This window comes from Podarcis tiliguerta (genome assembly GCF_965153285.1).
Source record: "Podarcis tiliguerta genome assembly, chromosome: 9".
In the NCBI taxonomy this organism is placed as follows: Eukaryota; Metazoa; Chordata; class Lepidosauria; order Squamata; family Lacertidae; genus Podarcis; species Podarcis tiliguerta.
This window is the reverse complement of record NC_139542.1, coordinates 43,481,735-43,508,954: the sequence shown is the minus strand read 5'-3', so window position 1 is coordinate 43,508,954 and position 27,220 is coordinate 43,481,735. Positions and strand designations below refer to the sequence as shown.

General features: G+C 41.3%; 1 protein-coding gene across 1 annotated transcript in view; it reads left to right on the top strand.

Annotated features, from left to right (window-relative positions):
- Nucleotides 1–27,220, top strand: part of SPOCK3 (SPARC (osteonectin), cwcv and kazal like domains proteoglycan 3) — a 109,717-nt gene that overhangs the window by 19,629 nt on the left and 62,868 nt on the right. Inside the window, exon 3 of the mRNA XM_083457462.1 lies at nt 19,722–19,767. Coding sequence (XP_083313588.1) covers nt 19,722–19,767 — 46 coding nt within the window. The remainder of the gene's footprint in view (nt 1–19,721; nt 19,768–27,220) is intronic.

Genomic DNA, 27,220 nt, shown 5'->3' with positions numbered 1-27,220 from the left:
GCGGCAGTGGGAGGCCCCATTAGCTAAAGTGGTACCTTAGGTTAAGAACAATTTCAGGTTAAGGATGGCCCTCCAGAACGAATTAAGTTCTTAACCCGAGGTACCACTGTATATGCTTCTATGGTGGTCCTTTTCACACCTGCTACACCCCTGAGGAATCATATTGTTCTTACTTACAGTGCACTAGTCTTGTTTCTGGAAGCCCTGTCAAAATTAATGCTCCATTGAGCCCAGTAATAACTTTAACATCAAAATGAATCTTGTTTTTTCAAAAAAATTAACACCATATGTTTGGCAGGTTTTTAATATGAACACTTAAAATTGATTTGATTTTCAATAACATTTTCCTAAACTTAGTTTCCAATCATTGTTAATGCTCATGAAACACTTCATAGAGCAGCAACTTTCTGCATTACATAGACACCTAAGTAAAGATTGACCTGTTTGTCTTATGTAGAATGCAGAAGGGCATTTCTGGCAGATAACCACACATATCATATTGGAAGATGTGGATTAATGAACTCTTGATGTCATAGCTGACATTATTAGGTCCAGCAGTGCTGTTGTCTGAGTAGATAGGGGCACAGGGTTGACATCTGGGTTTGTTAACAATATAGGAATAACCCAACTGGCTAAAGGTCTATCCTTTCATAACGTTTGATACCTGTGCTTGTGTCCCTGCTCTGTGACTTGACCATGTGACTGGCTTTCTATAAGCAAGTACAAATATATCACCCACAGTCTGTGTGAAGGGAAGTATCAATATCCAGGACAACATATTGTTAAATTTCCATGGGGTGGGGGGAGAGAGAAACTCAACAATATGAGTAGGCAATAAAGTTGTGTGATAGTTTTGGTGAGAAACTATTTCTCAAAGTACTAGTTACTACTGTTAACTTTGCAGGCTGTATCCTTCAGAGTAAGATTAGACTATTAATTCTGTTTTATAGGTGGATAACAGATTGAAAGAGTGTCCAAGGTCAAATCATGGCTCTGTTCAGATACCATACCAAAGAACATGAAAGAGCTCTGGGCTTCTTCATTTTCTGCAGACAAACTGCAGTTTGTGCCAACCTGAACTAGAAACCACATTTTCAGAACTTTAGTTCTGGTTTGCAAAAACTAGTTTGTTCAGCTCTAGTGGGAAACTGCAAAAGTAGTAATATACCGTATTTTTCGCTCTCTAAGACGCACCAGACCACAAGACGCACCTAGTTTTTGGAGGAGGAAAACAAGAAAAAAAAAATATTCTGAATCTCAGAAGCCAGAACAGCAAGAGGGATCGCTGCGCAGTGAAAGCGGCAATCCCTCTTGCTGTTCTGGCTTCTGGGATAGCTGTGCAGCCTGCATTCGCTCCATAAGACGCACACACATTTCCCCTTACTTTTTAGGAGGGAAAAAGTGAGTCTTATAGAGCAAAAAATAGGGTAAGTGGGAAATGCAGACATGGGAAGGTTATGTAAAAGCAGACCATGAACTGGCATTGTGTCTGAACTAAGCCAGTGATCCCATGGTAGATAAGTGTTTAGGATCTTTACTCTAGTTCTTATATATGAAAACTAGCTATTTTCTATGGGAGCACACCAGCTGTTTCTACTACTTTAGAATCTTCATTGTTATTTGACCACTGTATAATTGTTCTTTAAATCTTCTTCCTTAGATTAATTTTAATTTTCAAGTTATTTATCTTTGTATAATTTACATGAAATGGTTATAACAATGAATATTTAACGATGCTGTTAATGACCAAAATTAGGACAATCCTAGGGGCAGGGAGAGCATCCAGGTGTAGGAGAAATCACTCTGATATAGGCAAAATGCACTTTCAGAATTTGATGTTAATCTGCTAATTAAATAGGACTTCCATTAGAAGAATGAATCCAGTCTGTTTTCAGATGTTAAGGAAGGTCATAGTGTATAGAAAAGTATTCACATCTTGCTTCAATTTCTTGAATACGTGGACTTTTTCAAGCTTACAATATATCTGCTCTTGAAAATTAGGTGATCAAATCACTGTGTGAGGAAATGTATGTCAGGTATGAATGAATAAATTAATGCAAAGATAGCAGTTTGCTAAAATTAGTTAAAAATAGATTTAAACACATCAGTACCTGTGTATGGGAGGGGTGTTTGTACATGAAGCTACATTTGAAAACCATTCAGTAACTTCATTTTACAAAAGGCATAGCTATTCATTGACTGGCATGAGCATATCTCACCAGTTCTGAAACAACTTTATGGCTTCAGGTAGTTCCCAGAAATGGATATGAAGTGATAGTTCCGCCCGTGGCAGTCTTCTGCTGCTTGGGTCTGGGGTATTCTGCTTTTAGTGATAAGATAGATGGCAAATGAAAAGCAATCTCCTGACTGGTGATTCTGTGGGATAGAACGTCTTCTACAGGTACACCAGCGACCAACAATGTTGTCATTTTGGTGCCAAGTGGAGTTCAACCTTTACTGTTTTATTCCAGTCTTCTAGGTTTGTAATGGATGATTTGGTTTAGCGTTCTTTGTTCAGCTGTTTATTATTGACTCTGTGCACTGTTTCTTTTCTTTTTAAAGGATCTGTTTTAGGGAGCTCAGAGACCTTCTGTCTAATGCAGGGATGAGGAAGTAGTAGCCCCTCAAACATTGCTAGATTATTGGTCACGCTGGCTGGGCTGATTGGAGTTGGAGAACAACAACATCTGGAGAGCCACAGCGTCTTCCTCCCTGGTCTACTGGGTTATTGGAGTGAGCGGACAGGAGGAGCCAGGCTGTCACTGCATTCTGAGCCCATTTGGGAATCTTCCTTTTAGCCAATATATACTCTGGTCCCAAAAGTAGTGTCTGCATCTCTTGGTAGGCTGGAATCTGCTGCAGAAATACTCGCCCCATTTTTTTTATGAGGAGGGGAATCAATACCAATGTCTGTGATTTTTCTGCAAGAGGAGTTCTGTATTATGGTCTCCTCCAAATGACTTGTTAGTTGAACACTCATTCTTTTTTACTTGCACAAAGCTTAAGCAGAAGTTATACAATCACTGCTGTTTATCGAGCATTCTTTCTTATTTTCTTTGCAGGGATATCACACATAATCCCACCCATTGATCATTATCCCATACTTTTCCATACATTTCCCCATAACTTCCTTAACTGCAAAAAGTCTGCTGTAGTGGATTTGCTGCTCCAAGAGCACTTCAATCATTTTTTCATTATCATTTAACCCTTCCTACATATACTGATGCCTGTCCCTTCCATAAAATACTGACAGTCTGGAGGTTTTATCCTGCAAAACCCCACTCTTAGCTCTTCATTATCTGCATTCCTGTGCTGAAGGTTACAAATATGCAAGACAATGGGCAATTGAGAGATGAAGCCAGGCTATCAATTATAACAGCTGTACCATCATAAAAGATATTTAAAGTACTTAAGAGATTGTTATCAGAGTGTGAAAGTTGCAAAGTTGTTTTTAACCTACCGTATTTTTCGCCCCATAGGACGCTCCGCCCCATAGGACGCACCTAGTTTTTTGGGGGGGAAATAAAGGAAAAAAATTTTATTTCCCCCCCAGGCGCGGGGGCTGGCTCGGGGGAAGCCTGAGCTTCCCAAGACCCCAGCCCCCAGAACAGGCTGTCGCCCCAAGTCTTGCGGGCCGGCGGGACCTCCTGCAGGGCGCGCGAGGCTTGTGGACATCTGCCTGAAGCAGGGGGCGGGCTCCGCAGCTCACCCCCTGCTTCAGGCTGCAGGCTGCCGCCCCAAGCCTCGCGCGCCTGGCGGGACCTTCTGCCGGGCGCGCGAGGCTTAAGGACATCTGCCTGAAGCAGGGGGCGGGCTCCGCAGCTCACCCCCTGCTTCGGGCTGCAGGCTGCCGCCCCAAGCCTCGCGCGCCTGGCGGGACCTTCTGCCGGGCGTGCGAGCCTTGCGGATATCTGCCTGAAGCAGGGGGCGGGCTCCGCAGCTCACCCCCTGCTTCAGGCTGCAGGCTGCCGCCCCAAGCCTCGCGCGCCTGGCGGGACCTTCTGCCGGGCGCGCGAGGCTTGTGGACATCTGCCTGAAGCAGGGGGCGGGCTCCGCAGCTCACCCCCTGCTTCAGGCTGCAGGCTGCCGCCCCAAGCCTCGCACGCCTGGCGGGACCTTCTGCCGGGCGCGCGAGGCTTGTGGACATCTGCCTGAAGCAGGGGGCGGGCTCCGCAGCTCACCTCCTGCTTCAGGCTGCAGGCTGCCGCCCCAAGCCTCGCGCGCCTGACGGGACCTTCTGCCGGGCGCGCGAGGCTTAAGGACATCTGCCTGAAGCAGGGGGCGGGCTCCGCAGCTCACCCCCTGCTTCGGGCTGCAGGCTGCCGCCCCAAGCCTCGCGCGCCTGGCGGGACCTTCTGCCGGGCGTGCGAGGCTTGCGGACATCTGCCTGAAGCAGGGGGCGGGCTCCGCAGCTCACCCCCTGCTTCGGGCTGCAGGCTGCCGCCCCAAGCCTCGCGCGCCTGGCGGGACCTTCTGCCGGGCGTGCGAGGCTTGCGGACATCTGCCTGAAGCAGGGGGCGGGCTCCGCAGCTCACCCCCTGCTTCGGGCTGCAGGCTGCCGCCCCAAGCCTCGCGCGCCTGGCGGGACCTCCCACCGGGCATGCGAGGCTTGCAGATGTCTTCCTGAAGCCTGGAGAGCGAGAGGGGTCGACCCCTCTCGCTCTCCAGGCTTCAGCGAAAGCCTGCATTCGCCCCATAGGACGCACACACATTTCCCCTTCATTTTTGGAGGGGAAAAAGTGCGTCCTATAGGGCGAAAAATACGGTATGTCTTTTCTAAGCTTATTATTACTTATATCTATCTACCTGTGTACTGCCAATGGCTGCTAAGCAATCCAATTCTATATATAGCATTCTTTGAAAAGGAGATGATGGCACAGCTATATTTAAATGCACAGTAGTTTGAAAATAAAATGCCTGCCCTAAGGAATGTTAGATATTTAGTCCCATTTAACTGTTGAAACCTCACTGACTCTGATTAGCTGTCATATGTTCATGTTATAATTATGTTACATATGGTAGCCTGTTAAGAAATGTCAAAGAATTTTTGAATTACTAGATGCCGTGCCACATTTCCTTAAGCTAGCTGTGTGATTCTACAGCTAGAGGGACTATACTGCGCTAATTGCTGCTTTTAGCTGCTAATTGCCAGTGGACAGAGGAGTCTTTGAAAGAGAATATTTGATACTAGAGGCATATGCTTTTGTCTAGACCACCTATTACAAAACACTAAGCAATTTCCACAAACTAGGAAACAAAATTGTTAGGGTTAGGAAAGTTTTGGAATGAGTGGGAGTGCCTTTCCCACACAGCTGCATGCCCCCCTGTGCCAGCCAGCCAATAATTTATACTTCTCTACTGTATTCTAACCTTCTCCTCCTTGCCATCTTTGCCATTTTGTGAGGGGCATGCAAATTCTTTGTACAGAATGGGCAACTTTTATGGATCTTAAGAGTAGTGATGGGAGAGGGGGAGCTAACAGCCTTAGGTAGACTACTAGTCATCTTTTGCAATGAAGTAGCATATGGCTACTAGGGTACCAGGTGCCCCTGGCTTGTTATTCTGTGGCACTCCCTTGTTGGTATCTTGGACAGTTTTTGTCTGGCTAACTTTCTTGGCACTAATAGCTACAAATCTCCTTTTGAGTATTGGGGAAAAATGCTTTATTTAGCCTGCCTTTTCTCGAAGGCTTGGGAATAAAAACAAATGTAGAGATACCCTCAGTTCTTGCACTAGGATTGCAAATTACCACTGCTGTATGTGGTAATCTCAAATTTAGACTACTGTAAAGCAGTGGTAAGGAGCCAGGTGCGTTTTGCAACTGGTGTGGGTCCAATTGTATAAGTTCAAAGCTGCAATCTTGCATGTACTGAGACCCAATTGAACAATGCAGAAATATCTGAATAAGTGTGTGTAGGATTACACATGTAAATGTTTTAAAGGGTCTTTGAAAAATACACCTGTGTGCATAGCAAATGGGCTACTAACAAATTTTATGGGTTGACAATTTTTATGGCCTTGCAAGGCTGGTATTTATGACGATGCTTGTAGCTATATCCAACAGTTTATAAGCAACAACCACCCTCCCTGCCACCTCCTAGTTGCAAATGGCTTGCTTGAATAAAATGCTTCATATCTGGAGGTTGCTCAAACTACCATAATACTTCCTGGCATAGCAGTCTATCTCCACTGCAGCAGAAGAATTCCTATGAATTAGGGAGATTTGTGATGGCTGTAGAAGATGCGTAATTGAACTTATGTTAGTGATGGAGATGAGTCTGCAGTTACTTGACACCAAGTCGGTGAAACAGAATAGTGGTGTTTCATAGTCTGACCAGACCATAACACTGATCACTTAGGGGGGAAATAGTAATGTTCTGATCTGTAGTGCTTTCTAAATAAAAATGAACATTGATTTAAAAACAACAACAACAAAAGAAACAGCTGCACGGTCATTTAAGGATGGTAAATATTCTGTTCATATTTAGCAAGAGGAGTTAAAGCAAGGATTGGAGAAGAGGTAAAAAATCTAGTTCATGCTGAGTGACATATTCCATTTACAGATCTTAAAAAAGAAGACTTCAAATGTCAAATGGAATAACTCTTTCTTCATCTTCATGCGTATTGTAGATTATATATATATATAGAGAGAGAGAGAGTTCCACAGCAGCAAGGTTTCATATATAAAGGATATGAGTACAGTAGTTGAATTAATCATTGTACAAATGTCAGTTTGACCTCTTTCCGAGAGCAGCATTCAGAAACTTTTGGTACTATTCTGTTTCAGAATGAATGGATGATATAATCCATTTTCTTGAAAAAGTAACATTGTATAAATTATAGGTTGGATTCTGTGCCAATGCTAGGGGAGTGTGTGTGTGTGCGCGCACATACAAACAGTTCTTTAAAAGAAACATGAGAGCCCTGCCTAGTTCAGACCAAAGGCCCATCATAGTCCAACACTCAAAATGGCCTATCTGGATGCAATGGGAAGCCTGTATGCAGGACCAGAGTGCAACTGTGCTCTCCCCACCTGTGATTCCTAGCAACTGGTATTCAGAACTGGTATACTGCCTCCAACAGTGGAGGTAGAACATAGCTGTCATGGCTAGTAGTCATTGATAGCCTTATCCTATATTAATTTGTCAAGATGCTTTCTAAAGCTGTCCAAGGTAGTCACCATTATTGAATTTTGTGGGAACAGATTCCATAGTTTAACTTGGAGCTGTGTGGAGTACTTATCTTTTGTCTGTCTTGAATCTCCCAACATTCAGTTTTATCAGATGGTCCCAGGTTCAAGTAATAGAAATAGAGAATTCAAGAAATAGAGAATTTCACCCTATATACTTTCTCCACGCTATGCAGAACTTACATATCTTTTACATTGCCCCTTATTCACGCTTTTTCTAGAGTAAGGTAAAGGTAAAGGGACCCCTGACCATTAGGTCCAGTCGTAGCCGACTCTGGGGTTGTGGCGCTCATCTCGCTTTATTGGCCAAGGGAGCCGGCATACAGCTTCCGGGTCATGTGGCCAGCATGACTAAGCCGCTTCTGGCGAACTAGAGCAGTGCACGGAAACACCGTTTACCTTCCCACTGGAGTGGTACCTATTTATCTACTTGCACTTTGACGGGCTTTCAAACTGCTAAGTTGGCAGGAGCAGGGACCGAGCAACAGGAGCTCACCCCGTCGCAAGGATTTGAACTGCCGACCTTCTGATTGGCAAGTCCTAGGCTCTGTGGTTTAACCCACAGTGCCACCCGCATCCTTTTCTAGAGTAGAAGGCCTCAACTGTTGCAAGCTTTCCTTATAGGGAAGTTACTCCAGCCACGGAATCATTTTTGTTGTCCTTCTCTTAACATTCCAAGCTATCCAATATCTTTTTTGAGGTGACTGGTGGAATGGGAAACAATATTCCAAGTTCTGACTCACCATAGATTTTATGACATGGGCAGTTTTATTTTCTGTCCCTTTCCTAGTAATCCCTAACACGGAATTGGCCTTTTCTCACAGCTGTCGCACACTGGCTCAACATCCTCATCAAGCTATCCAGTACAACCTCAGGATCTCATTCTTGGTCGGTTACCACTAGAACACATTAGTATACATGTGATTATTAGTTCCTATCTGGACCTGGTGATCTGCCAGTTTTTAATTCATCAGTAAGGCCTAGAACAGGGGTCAGCAACCTTTTTCAGCCATGCGCCGGTCCACCATCCCTCAGACCATGTGGTGGGCCGGACTATATCTTTTTTTGGGGGGGGAATGAACGAATTCCTATGCCCCGCAAATAACCCAGAGATGCATTTTAAATAAAAGGACACATTCTACTCATGTAAAAACACACTGATTCCCAGACCGTCCATGGGCCGGATTGAGAAGGCAATTGGGCTTCATCCAGCCCATGGCCTTAGGTTGCCTACCCCTGGCCTAGAACGTAGTCTGTTTTCGCAACTCAGGCACAAGGTTCTGCCCTACATCCACTGTGAAGACAGATGAAAATAATTCATTCAGTTTTTCTGCAACATAGCACCCCTTTGATTCCATTAATACCCAAAGGTATTCCGTAGCCGGTCAACCGCTATTAATGCATTTTTTTAAAATGTTGCTGGTCTTCCTATTTTTAGCAATATTCTCCTCAAATGCTTTTGCTCCTCATGCAAATGAATATATTCTTACACAATGTAGTTCACTAGCGCTTGTGTCATAAAACTGTATTTATACGTTGAACTCTTTTAAGTGTTTTCTCAAGGGATATAGATCCTTGGAAAGTCAATATTTTAGCCAGCCATATAATAAGAAATCCAATAATTCAATCTGATTGTGGAGCTGAATGAAATGACAAAAATCTGAATACTTATTAAAGAATTCATTTTGTAAAGTCAGATTTCATGCTCAGTAATTTTAATGTATCTATAATGCACCCAGACATTATTAAAATATTTAGTCTTTTTTCACAGCTGTATTGCAATAATAACTATGGACCGTATTTTTCTTTATAGGGCCAAGTGTAACACTGTACATTGTTAAATTGTGGCAATCTGCATTTCTGAATCAACGCGAATAATTATTTGTTTATTCATTATTATCAAACAAATAGTTTTGCATCTTTGTTTCAAGAAAGACAAACAAATTAGAAAAGAAGTAAAAATAGAGGAAGAGAAAAAATGATAAAGCTGTTGCTTGTGATAAGATTCCTTTCCTTCATACTGTTATAATTTCATGTCTGGCTGCATTTGACTGAGATAATGTGTATGCTTTGTGTAGTTCCTTTAAAAATATTGCTTAAAATAGACAATAGAGCAAGGCTAAAGTTGGGCTTAAGTTTCACAGAGTGATAATAAATTGTGAAAGGTTTTGCTACTGTTAATACTTGGCCAATGGCAATTATTTGTTTGTATATTGAATTTCTATGCTACCCTTAAACGAATGGTGTGATAAACTTGTATGATGAACCACTTAACTGTAACATCCATATCTGCTTTTGTTAAATATGAGTGGGTTGTTGAAGCTCTCTTTGGACAAACTTAGAAATCATATCAGAAAAGCTTGGGTGAGCCCGAGGGCTCAGAAAGTGTCTTTGCCAGTGTTCACCCCCCAAATCTTGACAGCCTGTCCTTTACCCCATTTACTCCTCCCCTCCTCCCATTTACCTCACAGGTGACCAGATGTGAAAGGACCAACAAGGGGCAGGCATGTGAGGAAAGGAGAGGAGGATTGCTCTTTTTGTCCTGCCCCCTCCAATATCCTGATTTGTTGGGTTGCAGTGGGCTAGAGCACAGAACCTTGGGAGAAGTACCGTATTTTTCGCCCTATAGGACGCACTTTTTCCCCTCCAAAAATGAAGGGGAAATCTGGGTGCGTCCTATGGGGCGAATGCAGGCTTTCGCTGAAGCTTGGAGAGCGAGAGGGGTCGGTGCGCACCGACCCCTCTCGCTCTCCAGGCTTCGGGAACACATCCGCAGCCTAGGCAGCCCTGCGGGAGGTCCTGCAGGGATGTCTAGGCTGCGGATAGCAGCCTGCTTCCCGGAGCGTCGGGCACCCTGAAAGCAGAGCGCCCGGCGCTTCGGGAACACATCCGCAGCCTAGGCAGCCCTGGGGAGGTCCCGCAGGCATGTCTAGGCTGCGGATAGCAGCCTGCTTCCCGGAGCGGCGGGCGCCCTGAAAGCAGAGCGCCCGGCGCTTCGAAAACACATCCACAGCCTAGGCAGCCCTGGGGAGGTCCCGCAGGGATGTCTAGGCTGCAGATAGCAGCCTGCTTTCCGGAGCGTCGGGCACCCTGAAAGCAGAGCGCCCGGCGCTTAGGGAACACACCCGCAGCCTAGGCAGCCCTGCGGGAGGTCCCCGCAGGGCTCCCCACACTGCGGATAGCAGCCTGCCGCCCGGCGGGCGGGGCGCCCTGAAGCAGAGCGCCCCTCGCGCCAGGCAGACATCCGCAGCGTCGGGAGCCCTCCAGGAGTTCCCCACAGCGCTCCCCACACTGCGGATAGCAGCCTGCCGCCCGGCGGGCAAGGCGCCCTGAAGCAGAGCGCCACTCACGCCGGGCAGACATCGGCCAGTCCCACAAGCTCGGGGGACAGCAGGGAGGTGCACCGCCGCCATCCCGCTGTTCCTTGACCTGGTTGGGTTTCCCCGACCTGCTTTTGGGGGGGAAATAAAGGAAAAAAATTTTCCCTTTATTTCCCCCCCAAAAAACTAGGTGCGTCCTATGGGACGGAGTGTCCTATGGGACGAAAAATACGGTAGTTCTATGCAGTGCGTTAGGGCAAGAAAGAGTTAGGGCAAGCCTCTGCACCAGGGGTTGCCAACCTGGTCCCTACCACCCAGAAGATTCTAGGTGGGCGGTAGGGGGTTCTACAGCACAAGCTGAATCCTCCTTCCATCGAGCACTGGTGGGCGGTAAGGAAATTTTACCACCAAGAAAGATGCATGAGTGGGTGGTATAAAAAGGTTGACTACCCCTGCTCTACACATTCCATGCACCACATGCCTACTACAGCTGTTCCCTCCCCTTCATTTACCTAGCTAGAAGGAAAAAGTGTACTAGCTGGGAGAAGTTAGTTTCTGCAAGCAGTGTCAGGAATCTCTTGTTTTTGGTTTAAACTATATGGATTTTATTGAAAAATACAAGTCATTTCTGGCTGAAGTGTTCTTTCTATGGCCTGCTGGTGTGTTCAGTAAAATCACTTGCCACAGTCAGGATGTTTTCTGTGACGTATCTTTTTAAACTGGCAAGAGATAAGCAGCTGTCGCCTGGCTAGCATTTCTTGCGGCATCTCATTATATTCATGAAGGTAAGTAGCCTCATTAGTTTCTTTTTTCACTTATCACTGATGAGATGACACATGAGTAATTTATTAACTAGAAAGGAAGACACTGGGGGAAAAATAAATAAATTAGATTCTGTGCTTCAGTATTCATAAAGCAGGGTGCAGGCAAACTCCCTAAATAGGGAGCAATTTTCTCAGGGGATGAATGCAAAACTGCTTAAGGAAATTAAAGTCATGACAGAGTAAGTAATCCAAAAATGTATAGAGGCTGTTGTGCTTCTGGGCAGGTCTGGATTTCCCTTCAAAGTTCAGTAGTGTTACAGTAATGGAGCATTTTAAGATTATTGGTAGGTGCAGGAAGTAGTTGTGCATTACAGCTAGACAGTTGTAGGAACTGTCAGCTGATAGGGTCAAGTAGTGACAATTGCCTGACCCTATATTTGTTACAGTACCAAGAGGTTAGGATCTTTTGCTAGAGTTATGATGTGTGTCCGTTATGAATACGTGTTTACCCTTAACCTTATGCCCACAAGACGTTCTTACACAAAAGGAATAAAGAAAGCATGAAATGAAAGTGATAGAATATATAAATGCTATTACAGCCAGCAAAATTAGAATTTCAGCAGCAGCAAATCCTGCAATACATACACTCTTTGATCTAAAGAGTGAAAGAACCCCAAACTACTCCCCAAAGCTTGCAGAAAGTTAGCATGACAATTCTGCAGCAGAACCCACATTAAGGGTGGGGGAAGGGCACATCTGTCCTTATGGACATGTGTTTGTTCCTTGAGGGTGTTGACTAAATTTCTTGTTGGACCAGGGAGAGTTGACTAACCATTGGAAATCTAGAGTTTTGGTACTCATTTAGTCAATTCATTACAGTGAAGAAGAGAGAAGGGCTTTGAGATGAGCAATTCCTATAATTCGAATAGTTCTGTAATTCTATTGAATTTATCCCAGAGTTTCCTGCCTATTTCCCACTTTGTCCATCTTGCTCCATAAACAGTTGGAAGAACGTCCTAGTGAAGTGGCTATTCTTGTCTGCCTCCTGTTTATATCTGAAGAAGTATGCATGCACAGGGAAGCTTACACCCAGAACAAACTTAGTTGGTATCTAAGGTGCTACTGGACAATTTTTTATTTATTTCGACTGTGGCTGCCTACCTGAATCCTGTCTCAAAAGTTATCCCACCCATTATCTCCATTGCATAAATTCAGGTGTTAAGTAGATTTTAATGGTAGCTAGATTTACATATGCTCATCTTTATACAAGCAGCGAGGAGCTCAGGAAGTCTCCTGTTCCTTCCAGTACAGGTTTTGAGACCAGACTGATACCTGTGTCAAAAAAGTTGCGAGTGCCTCATGTCACATTAATTTGTGCCAACCATGATCTACAGTAATAAATCATAGAACATGTGCTTGCTGCCCTCTCTACTACTTTCTAGGTCTACCAAATACTCCACTACTTCTTCAACTTTCTATAACATCTTTCCCCCCAGAATTAAATATAACACCCACTACTGTTCATGTCAAATTTCTCAGACCTGCCTGCTTCTTCTTCTTTGCTTCTTTTACTCTTAAAATAGTAGACTATTAATTGCACTTACGTAATCTCTCTCCCCGCCCCTCCACCCCGTTCCAATGTGTTGCTATGGTATTTGTTTTTCTTTAACAAATGTAATTTGGTGCATGATCTCTTATTGTAGTGATTACAAGATTTACATTTTCAAAACACACAGGGATGTTTTTGTTTCTTGGCGTTTGCTGCCTATGCCGTTGGTGTTCTTACTATCAATCACATATGAATGACACTCTGCTCTTAATGCAATTCAAAGGAGAGAAAAAGGAATCTATCAAAAAAGGGTTGTTAGTTTTTTTGCTTTCTAATAATTAGGACTGATTGTTCCTCACTTAATGCATTATAATGAATTTGAGGCTGCTCAAATGATTGCTGTGGAATTACAAAGATGAATGTAATACTTTCCATTTTTCATGAGGAGTGGGAGTTTCTAATTAGGCCTGGTTTTAAAATGCATGTGCGTGCACACACTCAAATTTGATGCAACTGGAAGCAAAGAAGCTAAATAGTTCTCTCTTGTAGGCCTGTTTAAGACATGCCTGACTGTTAAGGTGCAAACCTGTTCTTGTGGGTCTCCATCTCTAAAGTCTGCTGGGTACTCTTATTGTAATCATTCAGAAAGGCAATTAAAACTATACAGTGGTACCTTGGGTTAAGAACTTAATTCCTTTCGGAGGTCAGTTCTTAACCTGAAACTGTTCTTAACCTGAGGTACCACTTTAGCTAATGGGGCCTCCCACTGCCGCTCCATGATTTCTGTTCCCATCCTGAAGTAAAGTTCTTAACCCAAGGTACTATTTCTGGGTTAGCGGAGTCTGTAACCTGAAGCATCTGTAACCCGAGGTCCCACTGTACTAGAAACCCAATGAGATGGTGAAAGAGGCTTCCTCTGTGAGCCTGCCATGTTGCTGGCATGCAACATGTCTTACAAGACTACATTTTATTTTGTATGTTCTCAACCAGCCCCTCTGATGAGTAAAAAGCAGATGAGTGAACCGTGGGCTAGTACCTTTTGTGGGCTGAATTGTAAGGCTGATTTAACTGAGCAAACATGTTTCAGGTGGGCCCAGGGAAACCAAAGTATTCCCTGGGGGAACGTAGCAAAATGTTGTTACCAGTATGCCAGGAAAGGAAACAAGGATACTTATTGATATTTATCAAATGACATCTGAGGAATGAAATTCTCAGCTGTTTGCTTCCATGTAATTTTATTCCTACCCAAAATTTACCAGACTTCATATCCCACTCAGGGTATTCCTTATTTCTCTCCCCACCCCCGCCACCTCCCCTCTCTCTTTGTGTGTGTGTTCTGTATTGATGGTTGGTTAGTGTTCCTAGGGGATGGATACTATCAACAAATTCTGATGATGAGTTTATTGTAGCTGCCAGGCAAAAAGTAGAATGACACAGTGTAGTTGTGTTTTACATACCATATTTTTTGCACCATAACACTCACCCTTTTCCTCCTAAAAAGTAAGGGGAAATGTCTGTGCGTGTTATGGAGGGAATGCCTACGGGTGGCATGCCTACAGATTTTCCTCCTCTAGAAACTATGTGCATGTTATGGTCGGGTGCGTGTTATAGAGTGAAAAATACAGTAGTTTATTATCTAGGTGATTACTCATCCCCTAGTGACCTGCTCCATGAAACATAACATTCTTTACTAATGGGCTGACCTTGAAGCAGTGGATATGAAATATTTATTTTCTTAGAAATGGAGCATATGCATTTTTAAAAGGAGTCTGAAAATGTAGCTCAAGTGTTTGTTCTACAGTTGCAGCTTAACAAGTCCTCTTTGGAAAGGAATATGGGTCAAAATTACGACAGTTTTATATTTAAAATATTTTAATTGTCTATTAATCATTGATGGGATGGTTGTCTGGATGCAGTGTGCTCTTTATATATGAATGCATTGTTAAAAAGATCCCAAGTGCTCAGTTCCTGTGTGTTATGTTGGCAGTAGATTTCAAACGCTCCTGGTGGCAAATCAAAAGGCTGGCAAACTAGGGCATCAAGTCCCTAATAGTAGGTCATATGGAATTTGTAGATATGCTGCTAGGCTTGCAGTGCTAGGAAAGAAAGAATGTCAGATGGGCCATAGGAAGAAGTGGCCACACAAATGCCACACACATGCCACACAAATATATTATTTCATATATAATTTTAGTTCTCCTAAGCTCTGCTTTCAGTTGTGTCATTTCTTTTTCCTATTGAGACTCTAGAGATGTTATTTCCGATCAATGATGGTTAAAATTCAACTGAACTAATACAGCATTCTCTCATTTTTTGTTAATCCAATGTGCAAATTGTTGTGATTATCCACACACTTTTTTATATTGTGTGCTTACTTTAAAATCATTTAGATTGTCATTTAGAAAAAAAATAATTATGGAAATAAGATTGTGTATGATTGCTGTTTTTATATGGTTGGAAACCATCCTCTGATCACTATAATGAAGAGTGGCTTAAAGGTTTTGTAAACAAATAAATGTACTCTTAAAAAGCAATAAGCATATTTACAATATGAAGAGCATAGTAGTCATGAGATAAGAAAAATCACAATCATTTAATGAATAAAAAAGATTTCCACATAGTGGAATGTTTTGAAATCACTGGTAATTTCCCAATTTTTTGGGGGGGGGGAGACCACCTTCCCCCTACCACATAATTTACTATTCTGAACTTTGAAGCAGTCACACTGCTTAGTGACCTTTAGCACCAGTAATTCAACTTTTTGGGAAGTGAAATGGAATTTACTGATTTTGGCATGTGCCAAGTAAGAATGTGACCTTTGCCCAGTCAACTTAAGTATGTGCCGTTGGTGTGCAGTGGAAGCATATGGCATTTTACATTTCATAACAGCAGAGTTAATCCCCGTGAAACATGTTGCGATGCATTAATATTTGCAACAATGCATAAGAAATAAAGTGAAGCGTGTTAAAATGATTTTTCTTGTGATCTTCCTTCTTGTAGAGATGCAGAACCACTGAGGCAGCACTGTACAATTTGCTATTGCATTTTAGCAAGTCAAATGTATGGTGGTGGAAAGAAAGAGCAAAGCCAGGGACTGGCACGGGGGAGTAATGCTGAGGTTGGAGTGGAGGTCCATGGGAGAAAGCAAGGATAGGGGCTGGAAGGTGGCAAAAATCAAGAGAACAAAGGTGAAGTCAAAAAAAAGTCTAAAGAGTAGGAAAGAGTTGTTCCGTGTTGCAACAAATGAAATCCCACCTCTATCCTGCCCTGGTATAGCACTAAACCAAAGCAAACTTGTCATGGTCACCTGCTTTAAACTAATGGATCACAATCCAGTTGATCCTTCAGCTAGACCCTGCTCAAATGTATGTTGGCTAAAATTGATTCAGAACAAAACTGAACCAGCATCAAATTTATTGGTTGTGAGCATCATCATTATATTGGAAATATTTTAGAAGTGTTTGCAATGGATTGGTTGTGGGCTTCAGTTTCCTATCTATATTGCATGCGTATATCATCCTTCAAAAAATAATCAAGACTTCTGAAATGCATAAACACTATAGGCTAAAAGTAAAATAAAATGCTACAGAAACCAAAAGAAAGGCTGCTATTAGAGAAATGACAATTGCACATTTCTTAATTTAGACATAGCTGTGATTCATAATTAATACATCAGATGGTCCCAGACTTTATACCAAAGCACATGGATAAATTCTTCTACCTATTTCATCAAGTAAGAAAGCATAAATGAAACACAAACTTCCTCTTCTTCAATAGATCCGCTCTAACTTTTTTTTTAAAAAAAATATGTTCCACTCATTTTATTTTAATGTGAAACATGGAGACTAGGTGAGGTTAAAAAACTTTGCAAATCTTTCTATCCAATGTTTGTATCTAGCTACTGTCAGCCCAGGGAAATGCATGTTAAAATTTCTCTTGTATTAAATGTATAGGTTGAGATCCAGAAAAGTCAATGTGTTTATGTAAAATATTTTTACATACACATAAGAGATTTTCTTCTTCTGGCAGCTGCCACTTCATTTTTGATGGGATAATGGTCAATGCTCCCCTCACTTGCAGGGGAAGTCTTCAAGGGCTGCTACTGGAAGGTGATGCTGGAAAGTCTTCTTTAATATGTGGTGCTTTGAATCCACAGAACAAAGCCTTCATTTTCTGATGTTGCCTTAGACAATGAGCCCTGTACAGTGGTACCTCGGGTTGCATACACTTTAGGTTACATACGGTTCAGGTTACACAGTCTGCTAACCCAGAAATAGTGCTTCAGGTTAAGAACTTTGCTTCAGGATGAGAACAGAAATCGGGCTCTGGTGGTGCAGCGGCAGCAGGAGGCCCCATTAGCTAAAGTGGTGCTTCAGGTTAAGAACAGTCTCAGGTTAAGTACGGACCTATGCAACGAATTAAGTACTTAACCCCTGTACCACTGTATTGGTTAAAACTGAAAGCTTTAGTTAAGAAGTTCTGATCTAGGTCTTTTATGATGTAATTCATGTAAAGAGCCACATTGTGGCTGTTTCACATTGTTATAATAGAACAGCAACCCAGATCAATACTCTAGTAAATGACCATTATATTATGAAAGTAGGATTTAAAATGAATAGGCAACTGACTTAGAATTCACCTGCAAGAAACAGTTGTCTGTGTGACATATGAGAAAGTCCAGTTGACTGACTCCTGTCAGCCACAGTCTGATGGGCACAGTCCCCCAAGTATAGAATGCAGTATAGAGGTTACACGTAGTTTATTTATTTTAAACCAAAACTTTTGTTTTTCAGTTTTTGAAAATACTTATATAACAAATAGTTGCCATATAACCCCACTCCTCAAGAAACAATCTATGCATATACAATGTAAATGATACAGTCAAACATTAAGCAGGTTCGTACAACAGTGTAGAGTTTATTAAATAAACATGTGTCACATAGTTTCAAAATCATCTTTGGTCTTTGTGTTCTTTAGTGCGCTAAGATGCTCTGTTAGTTTCCCTGTAAGATCTAGCATCCATAGTCTGTCTCATCATGCCTTTAGAGTTAGGTTTTTGGCTGCTTCCCAATATTCTGTTAATAAATTTCTAGTTGCAGACATGGAAAAGATTAGTAGCTGCTTAAACAGGAAATTCTTACTGTTTACCTAAAAACAGGTTTAAATAATTGTGCAGGTTTGCATTCTCACCATATATGGAAATATGACTTGACATCTACTATGTAAAGGACTTGAATGAGAGCTTAATCTGTGGCATTTCACAGGTATCTGGTGCCATCTGTGAATTGTATTAAGACTATTTTTGCCTCATTTTAGCCGACAATGACTTAAAAAGCCGCTGCCCCCAAGTTTTTGACAATCTGTGAGTAGTTTCTTGATGGAACAGGATATACTACATATATCTTACTCAAAGGAAAACCTGTATTTGAGCATATTGGAAATAAGCAGATCAGGCCAATATTGACACTGGGCTTCCAAGCAGAGTTTTTTTTTAGATAAAATTGTTGGGGGGTGGGAACACACTACTGCAAACCTTTCTTCATAGCCAGCTGCTTGCACATTGCATAATTCTATGTTTATTTTATTAATAGCTTTTTGGAGTAAATCATTGAAAACAGGAAGAAAAATGTGAGCATCACTTCCATCTATTTCATATTCTATGTTATCAACTGTCACTTCACACAAATTATAGCTGTTAATTCTAAACAGTCAGAACACATGCTTATAAAAATTAAAGTTGGCACAATGTAGCTTTGGCTTCAGACATGTTTTGTCACAACAAGAAAAGTGTAAATCCATAATCACTGCTAAAACAACTCAAAGTATCAAACATCTGTGGACATATTTTGCAGTGGAGCTTATAAGTGAGGTACAAAGCACTCCTCTCTAAACTGGTAGCCTTCCTTGTGTGTAACATGAGACACTTTGGCACTTCTTGCAAGTATAAAAATCATGCCTTTATTGAGATACTTCCTTTTTTAGTAAAACAATAGAGTCTAATCAGGGTTGATAAAATAAAAAAGTATGCTGTAACTGACCGTATCATTTTTATTTTTTTAAAAAAATCACGGTTCACTGCTGCATGAGCAAGATTTTTTGTAATTACATTCATTGCAGAGATGACACATTTGCCTTTCCTTGGTCTCTGAAGTGGCAGTTCTGGGAGTGCCCGCTGATGTCCCAAACAAGTTGCTTTGTTTCTATATTGAACCAGGATTTGATCAACTCTTTAGGTCAGCTAGATAGAGTGGTGTTTTAGACTGATCATCTAAGGCAGAGGTCAGGAAAATTTTCCAGGAGGGGGCTGGTTCACTGTCCCTCAGACCTTGTGAGGGTCCGGACCCACCCTCTCTCAAAAGCAGCCCCCTCCCAAAAGCACCCCACCGCCACTCACGCCACCACCTCCTTGTATTTGGCAGTGTCGGCAATGTCCTCTGTCTCGGCGGGGTGCAGAGCCCATGCTGCTGGCCTGGGCGGCACCGGGACTGACTGAGCGGGCAGCAAGGTCCGCAAGGTTCGTTTTCCCTTCAAAATATAGTCCGCCCCCGCACAAGGTCTGAGGGGCAGTTGACCGGCCCCCTGCTGGAAAAGTTTGCTGACCCCTGCTAAGCATTATGGCTGAATGGAGGTCTGTCAACCCAAGCAGTTTTTCATCAGATTTGTGGATTGGCTGTTAGTTACTTTTAGTTCTTCATTAGCAAAGTTCTTTCTATTCCCTGCAATTGGTTTGCCAGTATGATAATTATATCTTTTTCTTGTTTGTGTTCCTTTTTGCTGCGTGCCCTTTACAGGAAGTTGAGGTTTGTATATTCCTTCTGTATTTCTGTTCTTTTTCTTTCTGCATGTATTTATACTTTTTTCTGCATAATAAACATACACTTTCTTTTTTTCTGCTGCAGGATGATTATTTTCGCACATGGAGTCCAGCCAGACCTTTTGATCAAGGTAAGAAATAATCCTTATATCAATTAAAGGGGTTGATACTATGTAAAGTTTGAAAAGTGAATTACAATCAATTCAAGTATAAAAATATAACTGCTAGGTGACATTACAGTTAGGGTTAAAAACTAGCCTGAGCTCATAACTTCATTTCTTTAGAGTACTCTACTTAGGATATCGAAGGAATAGTCACTGAAGTCTGCTTCATACACAGTATTTTTCCACCCAGGTAATGTAGAAAAGCTCAAGGTGCATGGTTACATATAAGGACCACATATGAATATGTTTTACCACATACATACAAACTGAGACTTTCTGCCAACTTCAATTTATGATCTACCAACAATTTTTACTTCATCCCTTATAAGGAAAACATGGGTGAAATGGACAGGGCAAGCGTACCAAATTGGAATGTATTTAATACGGGTCAAAAGATTTGAAACATTTAAGGCATGGGAAAAGAAAGAATGAAGGGACTTTAGGTAGGTGAAAAAAATATTTTGAACTGGGGCTATGCCACCTTCTTCTCCAAGTCCCAATCATTTTCATGTTTAGTTGAGGCTTTATCAGAGCGGCTTCCTAGCAGCTCCTCTTGGGGTTACTTTTAACTTTTGGCTACAGGAGGCCACAGAGGACAGACCTTATTCTATAGCAACTCTTACCTGCCTGGTGTCCTTCGTATGTTTTGGATTATAACTTTCAACGGTAACAGTTGGGTATGGCCAATTAGCAGGGGTTACTGGTTTCAATAAAACAATATATTTGCACATGATCTGGTGTATTCTGGATGACTTGAACGACCACTCACATCATCCCTGTCTATGGAATACACTGGAGAATTGTAGTTCAGAAATCTAGAGGGCACTACATTGGGGAAGGCTGGTCCATACAATCATGGCCATCCCCACAGTTGGCAGATTTCAGATGCTGCTACATAGAAATGTGCATGGGAGAGCTTGTAACATTATGTAACCCGTTGTATGTTGTTGCTGTAATAAAGCTCTTCTCATATTTGCTTAAACTTTCTTCCAATATAATGGTGTGGGATGATGTAAAAGAGAAGTCGGTTAAAGTTTCTTTATAAAGCCCTTAAACGGCTTTGTGACTTCCTTTTGTGGTTTAATAATCCCATGATGTTATTCCCCAAGTTTATTAAGTCTAGCAATTCTCTGTTTTCATAAATGATGGCAATCGTAGAAAAGTTCTGTAAAGAAACTTCATATGTATGGACTCCACTCCCATTTTTCTAAAGAAGATTGGATTTTTTTGGGTTTCCAGGTGTTAAAAATGCATGATCTATGATCTTGGTGATGAGGGGCAAAATATGATTGGTATAGTCAAGCTTGAATGGGAGACTATATATTTGAATCTTGAATAGCTGCTGAGAGGTTTTGGTTTGGATAATTGTTCAAGATTGTGTGTGCTCGAGGAATATATTATGGTCTTAAGGGTGGTTCTTGTTTGCTTGCTAACATGCTTGTAGCAAGTAATTTTTTCTTCTTCAAATTTTGCATTCGATTGAATGCATTTATTTCTGAGCTGCAGTGTCAGACTGAGTTTCCATTTTTAATACCACATGGTGTTCATCTGTACTGTCATAAGATGGTTTAGGGTGAGATGAGGAAGCTGGAATTCTGCTTCTTGAGCTAGTAGTTTCTTGGCAGATCATTTGGGAGATTCTATAGATGTACAGAAGATGATAAATATTTAAAATATTTAAAATGCCATATTTGCACTTCTTTTTTTGGCTTGCTGCTGCCAAATGCCATTCAACTGACAATTTAAGGGGGACATAGATCCTCCCCTAACAGTCATACAACAAATTTTTCCAACTCTCCTAACCACTGTTTGTCCATAGTTAATAATAATAACAACAATCTAACAAAATAAACCATTTCATGTTGTCCTATTTAACATAATAATGAAAAAAAAAAAGTTAAAGTGATGGTATGGAGCTATTCTCTCCACCACCACTGAAGTTGAACTTTGTATTGTGTCTTGTTTTAAATATGATGATTCTTTGAGAACAGTTTAGATGGCCACCTGTATTTCTTTTATACTAAAAATGTGTTGCCCCCTTCCAACCCTTACCCTGCCTTCCCAGGCGCTGGGTAAGCTAGGTGCAGGGCTTTGGGAAGGAAGTGCAAGGGCTCTGGCAGAGTCCTAGAGCCTAGAGCAAGTACTGACTAGGCTTTGGGAAGGAGGCAGACAGACATGTTCTCAGCTTAGCACCCTGTGCGGGGGAACAAGTCGCGCTGCCCTAAATCCACCTCTGATTGTAGCAGTCTCACGGTGCAAGAAATTGAGAGTGTTGGTATACTGATTCCGTAGGCTGTGCACACAGGGAAGCTTGTCTCTTGCACTGCTGTACTGTGTTGAAGCTGATAATCAACTCTGAAGCCAAAAGTATATTGTGTCTGTCATGAAAATCAGCATATATTTTTTGTCATATAAGTCCTTTCCACATGAAATTGGCAGAATATAAGTTCTGGGCTAAGCATCTACAGACATTAGTAACTAACTAACCATGTAAACTTTTTCTGGGCGGGGGAAGCAGTTTAACCCTAGCCACCTAGTCTTTCCAATGGGGTAGAATTGATTGGAAAAGCTGTATGAGTAAGCACACCACTAAATTACAAGGCACCCACCAAACACCATTTGACAATTCACAACATGTGTTTGAGGACTACCTGGAATGTAGAGTTGTGGAAGACTGGCATAAAAGGGATAGATACATAGATGCATATTTCAGTGCTTGACCCCACATGTCATGAAAAAATTAGAGATGCTAAGTTAGTAACATATATTTATTGAATTTAGATAGTGGTGGAACTTTTTTTTAAAAAAAAAATTCATTGAAGACTGAAGATGAAAATAATTGAATCCAGGAGCTCTCCGCAGACCGTTCTTGGTACTTATGAACCTAACCAGCTGAACAAAATTAGATTTTAGGAGATTGACGACTTGAACAAATTTACACAATGTGTTTATAGAAATATCATTTTATTTACTTTTAACATGGGATCAGATGTTCTTTTGGTTTCCATTCTCAGAATGGTAGTGTGGACAGAGTAGCTGAAGAAGATTATTGAAACATCTCATATATAGTTATTTCCGCTCTGCATGTAACATCATGTAAGTGGCATCTGATGGATGTTGCATCAAGTCCAAAGTCAACAGAGGCCTTAAGCAGACTTTCATTTGATTGCTGGAAAACCTTCCAACAAGATAGCTTATGTTTATCAGCAAAACAACCAGTGGTATCACAGTTGGCAAAAGATATGAAAACCAGGTTGTGTATGTACCCTGTAACTCTTTACTCATCATAAATAGGATGAAGAGGACCTTGCCTTTTCCTCTTACTGGTGCCACCATTGCAGGATGTTGGTGGTCATAGTATGGGTCTCATTGAAGTAATAGTACCAAAACATCTGATTCAGGAAAGTGAATGTTGACTAAGGAAGCACCTTGTAAAGTTGCATCAATTGCACGAACCATCAGTTTTAGCACCAGCTTTTGCTATCAGCTGCTTCTTGTGTTCTCTCTTGGTGGATCAGTTGACAATGAGTAGCTGCCACTGCTGTTCACCGTGTTCCAACCAAAAGTCATCTTTTGTCAAACTTGTCAGTGATGTTGTGTGCCAAGTATACTGTTAAACTCTGCTTTTGTCTGCATGTTTGACAGCAACATTTTTGTGAGGCATTTCTGATCTCTGTGCTGCATGCAGTTGCCACATTTGGTCCGGCTGACATTTCGGCAATGATGGAAGGCCCTATCTATCAACCAGAACTTCATCGTAGGAACCATAATGGGACTGTAATTGCTGCTTAAGGAAATGCTTGGCAAATTCCTGACATGCATGGATGAATGGGGGCTGATCAAAGCTTTGCAGCAATTCAATACTATTGTAAACTGAAATCAGCATTTGTTACAGAACTTGTGTATTAGTACCTGCTAGTCCACCCACATGAAATTGCAAAAAGGTCACTTTTATTTGTTGAGATAAGAATCCCACCATCAGCTGTGACATGCACATTTCTTATGAAATTAACTTGAAGAAGCCATTCATAAATTAACCTGGAATATTCTGGGCATCTTTCCACCTCCATACATTGAGATTTTTTTTTGTTACTGCCTATATAAAGCTAATGCAATAAGTGGCAAATGCAGTCTAAATTCAGACTGTTAGATGGGTAAAAATGCAAAAGCCAATGAATGGTGTGAATTCTTCTTCTTTATGTAGAGGTTTATATTAATATTTAACCACCTGTGCATTAGAATAAAAGTTATTTCACATTCTGTATGGCTACTATTTTCCTAATTCTGCACCATAACAAAAAAGTATAGCATTCGTTTAGGCAGTGGGGTTTGTTTGTTCACCAGTTTTATCTGAGTGATGTTTGTGAGCTGGAAGGCATTGTTGGTTATGCACTATTTTTCAATATATAGTCATAGAAGATGGGTGAAACATATTTAGATCAATTTTTCTTCTTCATGTGACCATATGTGCAAAATATATTACCCCAGTTTACTCTTAGAAGGTAGAGGCTTTCAAAGCTTAGCGGGAGTGCTATAGTGAATTAAATTACAATACAAAGTCACTGAAGTAATTTCTGAGGTATGGACTCTCCTTTCCTTTGCTCAATAGAAATACCCCGGAGGATCAGTGAACTATTTTCATGTAACAGATAAGATATGAAATGACATTTCCATGGAGGATGGGTACCCTGCAGGTATTGTTGTGTTAGTAGATACCATTTATAATGCTTTTCATCGGCCACTCTAATCCATAGCACTTGGCTTTTACAGTATATATAACTGTTATCTAGGCATTCAACCAAAAATAGGAATGAGGCAATTTCAGTCTCTTGTATGTTATGCTTTCATGAACTATTCCTGCTTTTATCAGTTCACTTATGATATAATTCCAGTGCCTACAGGTTTGCATTAAAGGTTGCATACACGTTAAGTTCAGTATTCTGTTTGTACCTATTTAATTTTGTGTTCTTATTATATATAATAAAATTAACATACGCTGTGCTAAAAGTACACTTGTGTTTGATGATTAAGATGTATGTTTCTAGAGTGAAATGAGCATCGCTCAGCGGTAGAGCTCATGTTTTGCATACCAAAGTTTCCAGATTCATTCCCCACTATGCCTAGGTAGGATGGAGAAAGTTGAGTGGAACTCTGGAAAGCTGCTGCTACTCAGTGTTTATAATATTGAATTAGATGGGTCAAACGTCTGAGTTAGTCTAAGGCAGTTTCCTATGTTTCCCAAGGGAAAGGCGTGCTTTATGATCTAATATGGATATCTCATAGATCTCATAGAATCATATTTGGAAGGGCACCTGGGGATCATGTAGTCCAACCCCCTACAATCCATGAATATGCAGCTGTCCCTTATGGAGATCAAACCTGCAACCATGGCATTGTCAGCACCACGCTTTAACCAACTGAGCTATCTCTAAAATGAAGATACAGTTCATTTTAGTGGGGGTGATGGTAGATCAAAATATTTCTGTGTAATTGTTAAAAGTGCTGATGTTTTTTTCAGCATATTCCTGTGTAGCACACCCAGCCTCTTCAAGTGTGGTTGTTTAAAATTAATTTATATGCTTAAGACATTCAATAATTTGATGTGTCTTTACCTTATCAGGTCAACTTTGTTACCTTTCCAAGCTTACCTGTTTAGTTGTTTTTGCTAGAAGCTCTGTGAACTTCCTACTTTTATGTAAGTTAAGCTGTGTTTGAGAAGTTGTGGCTTGTTTCAGTAAAGCTGTAGCAGAGTTAATGTAGGACACAGATTTTCCTCTCCCCCCCCCCCCCCAGCCACAATAGTTCGACAAAGGTAGAAGCCACAGAAAATCAATCTGATCTCTATTGACTGCAATGGGACAAAGTTTATTATGCAAAAAGGTAAAAGGAGTGGAGGAGGAGAAGCTTCTACCTTAATAGGGGCTGCAGTACTTTCTTCCCCATAAGAGAAAGTCTGCCAGTTGCTCCTTTGCAGGGAAGGAGGAAAATGAGGCCCATGGTAGCGATAGAGCTATCCACTGCTGCTGATGCTGAGTGCTTGACTGCTACCAATAGGGACCTCATGCAGTTTGTCTTCCTCCATAGCTTTCAATAACAGATGCTGACACTACACAGGTACTATAAGCCACACTGACGTCCCAGACAGCTTCCTTTCAAGGGAGCATTACAACCACTTATTATTATTACTCAAACAATTAAGTGATTTGCAAGATAAAGATTTATTATTATTTATTGGAAAATCAGAGAAATTATTTTCAGTTGTCCTATTCCAAATACTAGCTTGCTTATTTATTATTATTATTAATAATAATAAAATATATAGATAAATAGCATAATCTTAATGTGGAAATGAATAAATCTCCATACAACTAGGAAAGTTACGTCACAGACTGGTTTGACTGACCAACTCTTAGCTGTTCTTGATTGATTTCCATTTCTAATATATAACTAATCTTAATAAGATATGTTGTGTTGTGGTTTAAGCTTCCCTTTTCTGGTTGTTCCAGAAGACAAACCAGTTGCTAACTTAGCTGCTATTAGGAAAGTGCACTTACTAGCCAGCAGGTAGACCATTTCTTATTATTATGACATTGAAATTAGGTTATTCTGCAATGTATCCCGCACCACAAGAACCATATTATCTTCACCCTTCTATCTTGAAAAATATAGTCTTTACATGTTTGAATGATCTTGATAATCAACACTCAACTCTGATGTATTGACTATGTTCATTTCATTAAGTGCTGCTGGACACTCTCAAAGATTCCTACTAAAGTTTCTCATAGTGAATTATGATCAGTGTCTAAAGCACCATCAAATCATAACATGCACAGTTTCAGAAGCTGCACCATAATTAAAATTCTTCTAGGGCTGCTTCACACTACTAAGGATTTAGCTAGATTGGTAAAGAAAAAAGTGTTTTATATGCATTATAACACCAGATAGTGCTGTGGAGTTCCGCTTTTGCCAACATGATTTCTCATACAAAGTTTAACAATGCTTTTTCCTGAAATACTTATTTGATGTGTCTAGATCCAGCCTAAATTTATCTCCATGAATATGTAAATACTTGGAAGAAGCTTACTGAAAGATGTATTCAGATAAATATTAAGCTGCTGCAGATCTGTAGATACTGGCATGTCTCCAGAGACCAGTTGGGTCTTCCTAGAGCAGTGTTTCCCAACCTTGGGCCTCCAAGCTGTTTTCGAACTACAATTCCCATCATCCCTGACCACTGGTCTTCCTAGCTGAGGATTATGGGAGTTGTGGTCCAAAAACAGCTGGAGGCCCAAGGTTGGGAAATGCTGTCCTAGAGTATGTTGAGAGAGAGTGGGGGGGGGGAGGGAGCGTGCATGCATGGAAACTAGTTGCTGCACAATTTCCTGGAAGAAAAAACATCAAAACAGATTCATTTGTCTGC